This window comes from Pantherophis guttatus, chromosome 2 (assembly GCF_059756535.1).
Source record: "Pantherophis guttatus breed Tessera chromosome 2, ASM5975653v1, whole genome shotgun sequence".
Classification (NCBI taxonomy): Eukaryota; Metazoa; Chordata; class Lepidosauria; order Squamata; family Colubridae; genus Pantherophis; species Pantherophis guttatus.
This window is the reverse complement of record NC_142064.1, coordinates 51,698,915-51,714,265: the sequence shown is the minus strand read 5'-3', so window position 1 is coordinate 51,714,265 and position 15,351 is coordinate 51,698,915. Positions and strand designations below refer to the sequence as shown.

At 40.8% G+C, this 15,351-nt stretch overlaps 1 protein-coding gene across 1 annotated transcript; it reads left to right on the top strand.

The window, feature by feature from the left end:
• Positions 1–8,610: 8,610 nt before the first annotated feature.
• Positions 8,611–15,317, top strand: TICAM2 (TIR domain containing adaptor molecule 2). Its single transcript, XM_034432792.3, has 2 exons — positions 8,611–8,797; positions 12,573–15,317. Exon 2 carries the CDS (start codon positions 12,621–12,623, stop codon positions 13,266–13,268), a length of 648 nt encoding a protein of 215 aa, XP_034288683.1. The 5' UTR covers positions 8,611–8,797; positions 12,573–12,620; the 3' UTR covers positions 13,269–15,317.
• The last annotated feature ends 34 nt before the right edge of the window (positions 15,318–15,351 follow it).

The window sequence follows — 15,351 nt, the reverse complement described above, 5'->3', positions numbered from 1 at the left end:
AAAGTTTTAATAAAGAGCAATTTAATGGGGGGAGGGGGGCTAACTGCAGAATTTTCAGTTTTCATGTTCATACAGATAAACTAATTATCAAATGCTGAATTTTAAGAACACATCGAAATTACTATCATGCACTGCGTTATGATGTCCCATTTACTTTCTTGCATTTTTGCCAAATGCTATTCAGTGTCCCACTGTTTTTACCTGCCATCCCTACGTGCTGTGTACAAGTTATATTAAAAGAGTTCTCTCTTTTAATATATGAAAAAAATTCATACACTTTACAAACTCAGTTTGGAGTATTATGATTAAAGAGCATGCTAAGAACTCTAAAACCAATTAATTACTTTCCAACTTCCATTAATCCATAAAGTGATTGATTTACTTTCAGCAAATGTTTGAATTTAACAACTGTGGTTTGTAAATCATGGTTTATGATTCAACATAAATTTCAACTGGCTGTGAATGAGCCATTTATAATTCATAAACCATAATTTATTGTAATGTTTGATCTCTGGAATTTGAAGCGTGTCTAATTTCAGTTTTCTAAATGAAAATTCATATTTATAAGGCTATGTAAATGACACACTAAGCAAAAAGGTTCAGTTAAGAAACATACATGCTGCCATTTTATCTTTCATGCATTACAGTGTAAAAAAAATTTGTGACTTATCCTGTACCAGAACCAAAAACCATTTTGGTTTACAAAGTGCATTTTGCACTTTGTAAACTTCTAAGAACTAAAGTTCTGATTTTTAAAAATCACTAATTGCCATATCAGCCACAATTGAATGCCGTAATAAGCCACAATTTTTGGTTGTTGAAAGCCAACCAAAAATTCATTAGTAGTTTACAATGCCATTTTACCCATAGTTACCTTAGCTATAAATGGGGTGGGGGGGGATTTTATTTCCTTTTTTTGGAAAAACAATGCTTTCATATATGGAAAAAGGAAAACAAACATGTTGCATACAAGAAAACATTCAGCATAGGTTTTAAGCAAATAATTGAACTTTAAGTAAATGAAATAATATTGATCAGAATTTCCATTTCATCACTAAGAAGCCAGCTCATACCGAAAGTAAATATATCTGTAATTTTAGGTTGTAAATCTGAGGCTTTTACTGTCTCCAAATTTGAACAGTAGGCTTAAGTGTTTTTTTTTATTTTGCTGATCCCAAATCTACATGTCAATTAAGAAAGTATGCATATCAAAGCAAAATGTGGCAAAGGTATGACAAGAACTTATCTTTTGAATAAGAGTTTTGACTTTTGAATAATGCCTCATCCATTTTTACTTATATAACATTTGTTATTGTAGGGAAACAATAATATAGAATATAAAATACTGATATACTAGATTTAGTAAAAGCTTGTTATTCTGTAATCATTAGGTTCCTGTAACATATATATTGTGCTTTTGTATCACATATATTATTCCTTTCTATTTGTATCTCCTGTTACAAACATATTGTCATTAGGCCTCTGAAATGTATCTGGTATTTGTCAAACGTATGTCCCTGCCATTTGACCTGCTCATATCAATCTCTTTCTGTGCCACCTAAAAACATGGTATGTATCTGTTGGAACTCCAGCCATCAACAAAGGGGTAATTTACATCTCAATCCTAATTTATGCCTGATCTGGATAAGATCTGGTCTTCAGGAGCCAGGGGCTAAGTGGCCAATTAAGTAAACAAAGTTAAGACTAATTGGAAGTTTAGATTCCTTTGCAGGGCAACAAAGAATACACAAACATAAATTAAGGGGCCAGAATTGGGGATCTAACTGATGCTTTAAAGGTATAAAACGTGGTTACATCTTCTCTGAAGATGTGAACCCTCCCATATACATGTCTCTTTGTATGTGTTTGGAATGGTTTTACCCAGCCTTTTGTCTTTGATCAAAGATTAAATGTTGATTCTTATTCAAGCCTCCGTTTAAGTCTTTCTTTTTGGTTCACTGAGAGCTTAAGCGTATAGCCGGACCTTACATTTCTGGCGCCCAACGAATGTGGGGATTGAAGGCAAAGTTTTCCTTCAAGGTTGCCACATTTGGCCCCCCCATACAGCCAACCCCCTTGTGGTTTGGTGGCCTTCACCAACGGCGTATGGAAGAAACCGGCGAGGACCAGAGACGATGTCAAGAGCGCTCCCGGCAAGTTTAAACCAGTGACTTCGACCTGGTCGGCTGTTGGCAGATTCTGTTTCCAGCCGGACCTGAACGCCCTAATTGAGGCTTGAATTGGGTATTGGGGAAGATTGTCCTCTGCTAGGTGAGTAGAGACTTTTTCTTTTGGGTGGGGAGAGGAGTGTTGCTTTGTGAGTGTGTGAATGAGACGAGGGAAATTCCTCAGAGGTTTGCCCTCGAAGCGACGTGCGGAGATCCAATCTGCGTTTCTGATTATCCGAGAGGAGATCAGCCAGAGACGATCGCTTTGAAAGGAGTGTGACTGTTGGAATAAGAATCTGTAGTGCAGGAGAGGGCTCTGACCAAACTTCGGACCTTCAGGGGAGGTCTGGGAAATATCTTAGGGAAAAAGAGAGGGTTTGGTTAGGCTTCGCACCGACGGAAAGGTGTGGGAAATCTCCTCAGGTGACAGAGAAAGTCTAGTCAGGCTTTGAGCTGACAGAAAGGAATCCCCTGGAAAATGGGCAACCATGCTGGTAGTCCATTCGGAATGAGTAACTTTGTAAGAAAAACAGAGCCGTGTTCCCCTCTGGACTGCGTGTTAGCCCATTGGGACACAGTAAAACCTATTGCAGAAAAAAAGATTGTTCTAAAAAAGAATAAGCTGAAAGCCCTCTGCACATCCATCTGGCCAACCTACTTAATTGGTCCTAACATAGGAACCTGGCCTCCAGAAGGCAGCCTTGATTTAGATTTTGTCAACAAATTTGCTGAATTTCTGGCTGCCATAGGACGAACTGAAGAGGAGCTTTACATTAGCTTCTTCTCCAATCTCCTTTGTCGCCCAGACATCCAGAAAGCATGTGGGCTCACTCCAACCCCCTCTTCTAAAATTTGCCCCATTGTCACTTTTGCAAAAAAGAAAAAGCTATCCAAAGTGACTGAAGAAGAAGAGGAGTTTCCCCCACCATATTATGTTGCTCCCCCTTCCCCTGATGTAAACGCTGTGCCTTTAATGGCTCAGGCACCTCAGACAGCAGCACAATCCGCTGTGCAGGATCAGGTGCGTCCAACTGCCGCTCAGATTAATCCACAAGCTCAGGTGCTCCCAACAACATCACAGCCATCCCAGGCTAATCCACAAAGTTCAACATCCCAAGCAGCCCAAGCTCTGTATCCAGATCTGACGGCTTTAAGTCCTCCTCACACTAGGACGGGACAGACTTACGCACCTGCTGATCAACCGGGTCCCTCAGTCCTAGCCCCCCTTCAACAAGTTCCTATGAAAGATGAATTGGTGTTTGTTCACACACCTTTTACTACCAATGATCTTTTCAATTGGAAAGCAGGACTTCCCTCTTACAGGGAATCCCCCCAAAGTTATGTTGAACTCGTTCAACGTGTGATGGCCACTCATAGACCTAATGTGCCTGATATTTTTACTCTCTTATCAGCACTCCTGTCTACTGAGGAAAAACAACAAGTTCTTAAAGCCACCACAGCACACTACAAAGCTGCTAGAGAACATGGCATTCAAACTAATAACGATGCCCCAGCTTTATGGCCTGAACCCCTGGTTCTTTTTAGCCCCAGCTATGAGGTTGATCCCAACACAGATCAGGGTGCCCTCATCCTCCAGAGAGCCAGGGATGCTATCCTTCAAAGACTGAGGCTCGGTGTTCCAAAAACGGTGAACTTTCACCGAGTTCATCAGATCCTTCAAAATCCAAAGGAATCCCCCACTGATTTTTTGAACCGTTTGAAAGATGGATTTTGGAGGTTTACTGACCTCGACCCTGATAGCCCAGCTAATGATGTTTTGCTGAAAATGACCTTTGTGGGACAAAGTGCTCCCAATATAAGAAGGAAATTGCAAAAACTAGAGACCCCTACTGCTAAGGACTTAGAGGCCCTCATTCAGACAGCTTTCACTGTCTATTCCCAAAGAGAGGAAGAGGAAGAAAAGAAAGAAGATAGGAAAATGAGAAAGCAAGCTACTTTTTTAGCAGCAGCTTTGAGCCCCCAAAGTAAAGGCAGGGGGAGACCCCTCCCGAAAAATCAATGTGCACCGTGTCATCAAACTGGCCATTGGTGGAGAGAATGCCCCAACGAACCACAACGGCCCAATAGGGGACGTGGACAAATGAGGGGAAGGGGAGGATACAGACCTGATCCCCTGCAAGCCCCCCTCATATCAGCTCAGGCTCCTGAGTTTTATCCAGAAACCTACTGAAGGGGCTCTGGAGGGCCAATTGCTTCCCCAGACCCTCTGATGGAGCTCAAAGTGGGGAACAAATCTTACTCCTTTTTGATTGATACAGGAGCTACCTTTAGCGTCCTGAAGGATAAATCCATCCCTTGCCTCTCTTCTAAAACCACCCCCATTGTTGGAGCAACCGGGATAGAAGAGAATGCCCTGATCAGTCACCCAATGGTGGTTGAACCAACCAAGGGACCATCACTCCAGCATTCCTTTCTAATATTGCCACAATGTCCTATCAATCTTTTGGGAAGGGATCTGCTAGGAAAATTGGGGGCAGTTATACAATGCTCCCAGCAGGGAGTTTCCCTTGAAATTCCCCCAGAAAGAGCTTATCTTTGCTTCCTAGAGAAAGAAACAATCCTTAGAGGACCTGATTCAAATAAAATAAATCCCCAAGTTTGGTATCAAGGAATCCCTGGGTTTGCAAAATTTGCTACACCCCACATGGCTCAGCTCCTCCCAGGTGCCCAACCTATCTCTATTCGCCAATACCCTATCAAACGGGAAGCCCGGCTTGGCATTAAAGCACAGATTGAACTTTTTCTGAAAACTGGGCTCCCCTTAACGTTTATACGCCTCATTCAGTTCAAGCTCTCCTCGAACAGAAACTCCCAGCATGGGCCACCTCATGCCAGATTTCTAAGTATGCAAGCCAGATTTTAGAATCAGACTCTGTTCAGCTTCATAGATGTGAAAGGCTGAATCCAGCTACCCTTTTGCCTTCCCCCCCCCCCCGAGGATGGTCCACAGCATGACTGTTTAGCCGTCTTGGAATCCGTGGTAGGCATTCGTGCAGATCTTAGGACTGAACCTTTTGACAATCCTGAGTCCCAACTCTGGACTGATGGCTCTTCTTTTGTAAAAAATGGGAAAAGATACACAGGACCGGCTGTAGTTTGCAGAGATGGCCCCCTCCTCCTACGACAACTCCCCTCTCACTGGTCCGCTCAAGCAGCCGAGCTTTTAGCCCTGATCGAGGCATGCCATCTGTCAGCTGGACTGCGCACTAATATCTATACTGACAGTCGTTATGCATTTTTGGCTGCACACACTCATGCCGCTCTATGGAAGGCTCGTGGCTTTACTGGTGCAGATGGGAAAAGCCTAAAGATGAAGCCCTTGCTAGAAAAACTTGTCACAGCTGTCAGACAGCCATCCCAGCTAGCTATCATTCATTGTCGAGGACACCAGACAGACCACAGTGAAATCTCTCGTGGGAACCAGGCTGCTGACTATTGGGCCCACCAAGCTGCTGAATCAGGCCCTGCTGTCAATCCCAGGAATCTCTCAGCTTTGCTTCCCTGTGACCCCACGCAACACCTTCCTGCCCTATATGATACTAGGGACCAGCTACACCCTGATGGCAAGTGGTGTGATGGGTGGTGGGTCGTTCAGAACAGAATCCAGCTCCCTCAACAAATGGTGTGGAAACTTGTTCAACGAGCTCATCGCATGTCTCACAGCAGTCCTCGCCCACTCCAGAAGTGGCTCACATCCCACTATTGCAATCCAAACTTGCGTGGCCTTTGCAAGACTGTTGTTTCTCAATGTGACATCTGCCAAAGGAACAACCCCCGAGGGGGCAGTCCGCTTCCTCTTGGTCGTCTTCGAACTGCCCAATACCCAGGGGAGGCTTGGCAAGTAGACTTTACTGAACTCCCAAAAAGGGGAGCAAAATCTAACCTTCTTGTATTTGTGGATTTATTCACTGGATGGCCAGAAGCCATCCCTACCTCCACCCAAAAAGCCAGAGAGGTGGTGAATGCCTTAGTTGATCACATTATCCCAAGATTTGGGGTCCCTAAGGGTCTTGAGTCTGACAATGGCAGGCATTTCACCTCACAGGTTACTCAGGATGTCAGTAAGTTTTTAGGCATCCCTTGGCACCTCCACTCTGTTTACAGACCACAGGCTTCATCGAAAGTGGAACGTTTGAACAGAACCCTGAAAACACACTTGTCCAAATTATGCCAAGAAACCCAACTCCCCTGGCCTAAGGTACTACCACTAGTCTTAGCAAGAATTAGAGCCCTGCCTTCAGGGAAATTAGGATTGTCACCCTTTGAAATGATGTATGGGAGACCCTTTGTTGCTTCTGCCCTGCCAGATTCTAATGAAGGGGAAAGAAATATCACCTCATATTTGCATAATCTGGCGCAGGTTTTGTCCTCTATCTCTAAACAGGTCCAGTCCGCTTTACCTCCAGCTGCTGACGTGCCACCATTGGCTGAACCGGGCCAGTGGGTAAGGATCAAAGAACTCTCTCCCACCTGCACTCAGCCCAAGTGGTCTACACCCCGTCAGGTTCTTCTGAGCACCCCCACGGCTATAAAAGTGGACGGCGTCAAAGCGTGGGTCCACGCATCAAGAGTCAAGCACGTCCCCGAGCCCCCTGAGCAGTGGCAAGTCCAACAGCTGGAAGGACTCAAGCTGAAACTTCACCGCTCCCCAGCATCGCCTGCTGACCTGTTCACTGATGAACTGGATAGACTGGACACCCATTGAATATATTTGATTTGCTGTTTTTGTTGTCTTTGCTGTTTTTCTGCTCTGTTGCTGCTGGTTTCCCCGCACATTCTTTGGAAAAGGTGACAATGGCTCTGATCTTTATTTTGGTTCCACAACTTGTCTCAATGTTTTTGATCCTTGGGACTTTTATACCCGCAGCCAAACTCTTCCCCAACTGAACCTCACATGATCCTTAAAACCATCCCTACTAAATATGTACCTCTTTTACAGCATGATGGAAAGCATTCCATCGTTTAAATAAAAAGAGTGAAATGTAGGGAAACAATAATATAGAATATAAAATACTGATATACTAGATTTAGTAAAAGCTTGTTATTCTGTAATCATTAGGTTCCTGTAACATATATATTGTGCTTTTGTATCACATATATTATTCCTTTCTATTTGTATCTCCTGTTACAAACATATTGTCATTAGGCCTCTGAAATGTATCTGGTATTTGTCAAACGTATGTCCCTGCCATTTGACCTGCTCATATCAATCTCTTTCTGTGCCACCTAAAAACATGGTATGTATCTGTTGGAACTCCAGCCATCAACAAAGGGGTAATTTACATCTCAATCCTAATTTATGCCTGATCTGGATAAGATCTGGTCTTCAGGAGCCAGGGGCTAAGTGGCCAATTAAGTAAACAAAGATAAGACTAATTGGAAGTTTAGATTCCTTTGCAGGGCAACAAAGAATACACAAACATAAATTAAGGGGCCAGAATTGGGGATCTAACTGATGCTTTAAAGGTATAAAACGTGGTTACATCTTCTCTGAAGATGTGAACCCTCCCATATACATATCTCTTTGTATGTGTTTGGAATGGTTTTACCCAGCCTTTTGTCTTTGATCAAAGATTAAATGTTGATTCTTATTCAAGCCTCCGTTTAAGTCTTTCTTTTTGGTTCACTGAGAGCTTAAGCGTATAGCCGGACCTTACATTTCATAACAAATAGCCAACCCTTTTCCCATCTTCTGGACTTACATAATACAAAGGGCCACAGACTATACAGAATGGGATTTCAGAAGATGGAAAGCTAGCCTGTGGCTTATTGCTTATGTGAACACTTGACAATGGAAAACCAACCGTACAGAAGTTTTAAATTCAGTGTATAAGAGTACTTTTTCTCCCCCACAAAGATCTAGTGAAAAGGATCTGCTGCCATCTGTAACTAGCCTTATAATTCTTATAATCCTGTTCTCTACAGAATGTACTATTTAAAATCCAGGGTGGGACTGGAAGAGCATAAATAGAAAATGTGGAATACAATTCAATTTTCCCTCCTGACTATCTCAAAATTTTAATAAACTGTAGCGTATCAGAAATTATTGGGTTAGCTGATTGCTTGCCTCTTAAATGGCTGGCATCAAGGGACATACGGTTAACTTAATAATAACAGTTTCTTGAATTAAGCCAAACACCTGCCGTGTGAACCGCACCCCGACCCACTAGCAAGCCATAGACTTAGTTCGAGTATTCAGCTTCCTGAGCCATTCACGAAGAAAAGAACCAGATTCCATCCCACCACAGGATCGGCTAACGCGTGACTCAGTGTGCCGTGTGAATAGAAGCACCCCAGGGATAATAAGTAACTTAGATTTCGCAAGCGGAAGGGCTGAAACCCGAATTAGGGTAACACTTCAACAAAACTGACCCGTATGAATTTAAAAAGCTGAGAACTCAGCTCGGGAACATCGAATGAGGTCGCGCCGCGTCAGTCGGCTCCGCCCCGCCTCGCCTTAGCTTCTCTTTTCCTTCCCCTGGTCGAGACGAGAGCCGATAAACTCCGCTGTGTGGTTTATTCCGGCGGACGAATTGCGAGGAGTTGGTTGGTTTCCGACGATACATTTTGCGCTGGGCTTTGAGGAATTTCGTCGCCCGATGAAGCTGGTAAATGTCACTTCGCGACCAACGGGGGAGGAGGGAGGAGAGAGTTAGCGTAATAGTCGCGCAAAGATCCTGAGTTCCTGAACCATTTTAATTTCGAGCTCAGTTTTCCCAAAGTGGCTACGAATGAGGGCACTTGAAAGCCGAAACAAATCGAAGGTTTTGGCTTGGGAGGGCTGTGAAAACCACAGTGGGCTTTTGAGGAAATACAATTGTTCCCCCCCCCTTGTCTTGTTTGGGTTACCTTGCAAACTTCTGGGAGGTGTTGAAAGTCCAATTCATCCGATTGAGCAAGTTATGGCAATTGTTTGATGGCTTGGAAAGAGGAAGGATGTGTTCAGGTTTAAAATGCAGGAATTCATGAAACATATAGATAGCAAAATTGTGATTTGCTCTTCTGAGTTATTTTTCTTGCCATGAGCCATAATATCATTCTTTTTCATTATTTTATTGCTCTGTTATTTATTTAAGCAAATTTGTAGGGCTGTCCTCTCACTCTCAATGACTCTAGGCGGCTTACAAAAATAAAAACCCAATAGATTAACATTAAAAAACAATAACCCTCTCATCCCCCTATGAAAACACTCAATCAAACAAGCCACTTGATGGGCTCCATCCCACTCAGGGTTCCCCAGGCCCATTGGCAAAACCAGGTCTTCAGGACCTTGTGAAACTGTCAGACCGGGGACCAATCTAATCTCCACAGGGATGGGAGCAGTGGTGGGATTCAAGTAATTTTACAACCGGTTCTCTGCCCTAATGATTTCTTCCAACAACCAGTTTGCCAAACTGCTCAGAAAGTTAACAATTGGTTCTCCCAAAGTGGTGCGAACTGACTGAATCCCACCACTGGATGGAAGGGAGCCACTGCGGAGAAGGCCCTTCTTCTGAATCCCACCAGATATACCTCCTTGGTGGGTTGGGTAGATGTGAGGCTTTCAAAGTGACCACCAGCACCTTGAATTGTACCTGGAAGCAGATTGGCAGCCAATGCAACTCCCGTGGGAGAGATGACATTGTAAGATGTCAAAATGACAAGTAAATTATCTTACTTCTTTCTGTTTACACTCTTTTCACTTCAGAAATGAAAAGGCAGCAGATAAATTTAACAAACAAACACAGGTAATCCTCGATTTACAACAGTTCATTTAATGACTGTTCAAAGTTACAAAGGCACTGAAAAAAGTGATTATGACCATTTTTCACACTTACAACTGTTATAGTATCCCCATGGTCACATAATCAAAATTCAGATGCTTGGCAACTGGTTCATATTTATGATGGTTGCAGTGTCCTGGAGACATGTGATCAGCTTCTGCTACCTTTTGACAAGCAAAGTCTCTGGGGAATCCAGATTCACTTAACAGCCATGTGATTTAATTAACAAATTCATGATTCATTCAACAACAGTGGCAAGAAAAGTCGTAAAATGGGGCAAAATTTACTTAACAAATCTTTCACTTAGCAGCATAAATTTTGGGCTCAATTATGGTCGTAACTATTTGTAAATATCTATTGAAGATGCTCTATCTGGTAACATCATCCCAGCATGCTCACTGGGGAATTCTGGAAATGGAAGTTCACTGATCTTAAACACTGCTCTAGAGTGAAATTGAAACCTACAGACATACTCATCATGTAAATATACTGCTTCCCCCAAATTCTATTTTTGCAACAATGTGGAAGTGGTTTGCCCTTGGTTTGTTCTGGAATTTTTCTCCAATACAAATGAGGTCTGATTGTACACTGCTCAAAAAAATAAAGGGAACCCAAGTAGAAGACATCCGAGATCTGAATGAATGAAATAGCCTTATTAAATACTTTGTTCGTTACATACAGTAGTTTTGTGTTCCCTTTAGTTGTTTGAGCACTACTCAACATACACTACTGTATGTAAAGAACAAAGTATTTAATAAGGCTATTTCATTCATTCAGATCTCGGATGTCTTCTGCTTGTGTTCCCTTTATTTTTTTGAGCAGTATATTTGTTTCTTTTTCATAATCATTTAAGCAATATCATCTATAATGTCACCTATATTAATCAACATTTGTAGTAATAATAGTCCTCAGGTTACGACCACTTGTTCCGTAACTATTTAAAATTAAAATAGTGCTGAATGAGGGAGACTTAACACTGACCGTGAAGTTGTGGCTATCACAACATCGCTGCAGTCGCATAATCATGCTCTGGGTGCTTATGCAGTCATGTGATAGCCATTTGTGACCTTCCCTGCTGACTTCCCACAAGGAAAGTTGATGGGGAAGCTGGGAAAGAAGCTTGCAAATCAGTCCTGTAGGTCATTCCCATCATTTTTTTTCTCCCAAGGACTTCTGCTATGGAGTACAAGATCCTAGAGAATCTCATACTCTGTTGGCACCCCTGCCTGCCTGTACCCTATAGTGGCCACACCAGCCTTTCCACATTTCATAGCATTTGCCCATGGCCCACACCAATCGGTGCTTAGAAGTGTCCACATGTAGCTCAATTGCTGTCATAATTGAAGGACTAACTGTAATACAAATTGGAGAATGCTTATGAGATACATAGCAGGGACTTAAAAGTTAGAAAGACCATAACATGTTCTTGGATTCTCAGAGAAAAGCAACAACAACCTAGAGTTGGAATAAGTCTGGATTCTGGTGAACTTTTTCCCGCTCAGTTCCTCATAGCTATAGATTATCCACAAAACCAAGTGGTATCATTTCAGTCCTATGTCCAAATCTGAATTCTAACTGAAAAGGTTTTAGAAATAAAAAAGATTTTATTAAAAAATAAAAGTACACAGAGTTCCAAATTAAATTCATACATTAGCTAATTAAATGAATGTTGTGTTTCTGTTTTGCATAAGAATCTGTTCAGATTTCATTTCAAAGAACTGAGCCTTCTGCTTTGATTATTGGGCAGATTATCTTTGTTCCTTCTCTCCTTTTTAATCATTAACCTCATAGATTTATAAGATATGAGGCATTAGTGAAAAAAAGTCAACTTTCACTTTGACTAATACAAAATCTGCCATCTCTGATGCCAGGAAATTGGTAAACTGTCTAGGAGCAAATGACATCTTCTTAATAGTTCCTATGGTTGAATGATACAGCCAGTTTGGTCAAGTGTTTTCAGCTAGAAGCCAAGAGACCGGGTGAAAGGGACTGGGCCAGGGTCACCCAACTGGTTTCATATCAAGGCAGGACTAGAACTCACAGTCTCCCAGTTTCTAACCTATTCCTTAACCATTACAGACTTGCAAATAACAGCTTCTTTCATCAGTATCAGCAGTAAGTTTTATTAAAGCTTATTTTTTATTTAGTGTGGCTTGCAATGTGCAGTAAAAGTGCATGTTTGACAAAGATATGTTGAGAAAGAAGGTAGAACTTTAAGTACCTTTGAGGAAATTTGTAAAATAGCATTAAGGGGTTTTTTTAATTCCATAGAACAGCAGTGTCAAACTCACGTCATCACGGCGGCGTCATATGACGTATCGGGACTTTTTTCCCCTTTATTAAATCAGGCGTAGGAGTGGCCAGCGCATCTGGCCCATGGGCCAGGAGTTTGACAGCCCTGCCATAGAATATCTTAAAGAAATATTCAAAATTTCAAAACTCTGCACTCATTTCTCCCTGTAAATAAGAAGACTTCTTTTTATTTCCTGATGCTATATTTTCTTCTCCAATCTTGCCTTTGCAATCCTTTAATAACTTCCATCCCATATTCCTTGACCTACATTCTTTTCAGGTTAACTCTGATAATAATATACTTCCTTATTTTCCATTTGTTTTACAGACTGGAGGAATGAGGTTACTAACTCTTTACTTTTAAGAGTTAGACACAATGGGAAACAATATTTCCAGAAGAATTTATCCCTCTTTTCTGAAGAACAGAATGAAGACTAAGTACGCTAGTCGAGACGAACACCACTTTAACCAAAACTCCATATTAGAAAACTGTTGCCATCCTAGCATCCAAGATGTAGACAGCAGTGATGAGGAGTCTGAAGATGGGTTCTACAGGTTTGTGATTCTTCATGCTGAAGAGGATATAGAAGAAGCCATTAGAGTCCAAGACCTCTTACAAAATGAATATTGTATCAAACCAGGAATCATTTTTGCGGAAATGCCTAGTGGTAGGCATTTGCTGGAAAATTTAACTGATGCCATTAACGATTCCGCCTGGATAATTATACTGCTGACAGAAAACTTCTTAAGAGACCTTTGGTGTGAATTCCAATCATATACTTCTCTTTTGGGTGCACTGACCATCCCACACAAACATAACAGTGTGATACCCATGCGGCCACGAAATAGACCACTCTCATGGGAGAGGACTCCTTTCATCCTACAGTGTGTTAATGTTCTTCAAGAAGATAGTCCTGGATTTTCTGTTCAAGTAAAGAAAACTTTCCAAGAGGCTCAATATAGGCAGCAGGAAAAGATGTGGCGGTATGGAAGAAAGAAAGAAGTGGCCTCCAAGATCCTTTAGTGGTAAATGTAGAAAGCAGCTTTCCCTAACCAGCTGCCTTTCAGAAAGGCAGGGGCTACAACAGAGTGTTCACAACCAACATAAGCAATAATTACACTGACTGCAATGATTGACTAGCACATCTGAAAACGTTAGCTGGAAAAACATATTACAAAAAATATTACAAATGCATTTTTTTAAAAAATAAGTAATTTATTTGTTCAAAGATCCTGTGATACTCCATTCTATCTCCATATTGTTGATTTTATTTTGAATACTTAAACAAGAGTTTGGGAGGTCCTCTTCAGATGAGCCTCTTGGAATAACGCCACCAAAAAAGATCTTATTTTCCACCATTCTAACTGTAAGCTTTAAAAGTCTTGAAGAGAGGGATCATAGGACCATGTATGGAGTAAGCATTCTATTTGTAGGATATTCACTTCAAGGATTCCTGTTGATAAGGGTTAGAAAGACAACATCTGAACTCTTGAGAAATTACTATGAGACATGAAATTATGGTTTCACCTGATCTTTTCTAAGAGTTAAAATCAGATTTAAAGAGTAATCACTGTTTGTGGTGTGAATGTTCATCCTATTTTTGTCTTTGGTAGATTTTTATGGATTTTAGTACTGTTTCAGAATATGGAAATACTATTTAACCAGACATCATAAAGGGATTAAAGAAATGTACATTTTTGTTATCTAGTCCACACATTTTGCACTAAACCATAATGTGATTTAAGTTATGAACCAGTCAGTCTTATATAAATAATTTATGGCTTAAATAGGATATGTAAACCTAACTAATTACTGTGTGTCACTATATTTTTAATCCTTTTAAAATATAGTATCCGTCTTTCATCTTCAAATGCTGCTTGGCTGGACAATCTCTCACAGTTGATCCCAGTTGATCAACTGGGATCAACTGATCCCTGATCCCAGTTGAGAATTACAGTGTTCATTTTATGCTGCTCTTTTATTCCGTGTAATAATAATATTTCCATTTGGATCAAACTCACCTAGCAATTCCAAGACTTTTTGTTGGAATAGCTGAAATACAAACTGCATTTTTGAAGGAACACAATGGAATTATAAAGTCTGTTCTGTGAAGTTTTGCAATATGGACAGATCCTTGTGTTCTGCAGAACCTAGGTGTCAGTTAAAGCTTGCTGGCAATTCTTGTTTTCATTCATTAAATATTTCTGGTTAAGGACCTCTCATAACTAAAAAGTTCAAAGATTATTCATTTCTTTTGTTGTTTTGATGTAATTGTAAACTGCAATAAATTGCATTTGAGCAGAGTTGAATTGTAACTCATATCAAATAAACTGGCAACTCTGTTTCTAAATTATTGATACATCACAATAAAATTGGGCATTGATACTTATACTGTATTCATTTTCAGTCATACTGATTAGACATTGGCTGGATGGCATGACAATTAGCTGGATATATAGCTGACTCAAAAATTATATCCAGAAGTATTGTGTTGATTACAATTGAGAAACAATTTCAAATCCACCCTCAACCATGGGAGCCAATGGATGACTTCAGATCAATCATTCTTTCTCAACCCAACCTACTTCAAAAGGTCATTATGGAATAAAATTAGGTGATAATTACATGCTGCAAGGAGAGCTAGCTACATGCGTCCTTGAATTTTTGGAGGAAAAGGAGGATATAACGTAACAAGTACTGCAATATTGTTTTGTTGAATAGGCCATGATTGATAAAGAGAACACACAGGCATAAATTATAAGCAACAATTACTGGGTTTACACTGACAAAAGCAAATCACATTATGGCTCAGCACAGTCTGGCAATCTATGTAGATAATGTTGCTATCTGAATTAAGGATCTTGCTTTTTTGGTTAATGTTGTAGTTCCTAAAGTTTCCCTCCCCCCTATACAGTATTTGCCTTGTACTAAGTTAAAGCATTACATATAATTATTTTAACATAACCTATAAATTTATTGCTGACTCTGTTAATTAAATTTATATACTGTCCATCTTACTTTCCGAAGTCACACTGGGTGACTGACAATACAATAAAAAGCACAAATTAAAAACATTAAATTAACAGGAATTTAATAAAACCAGGAA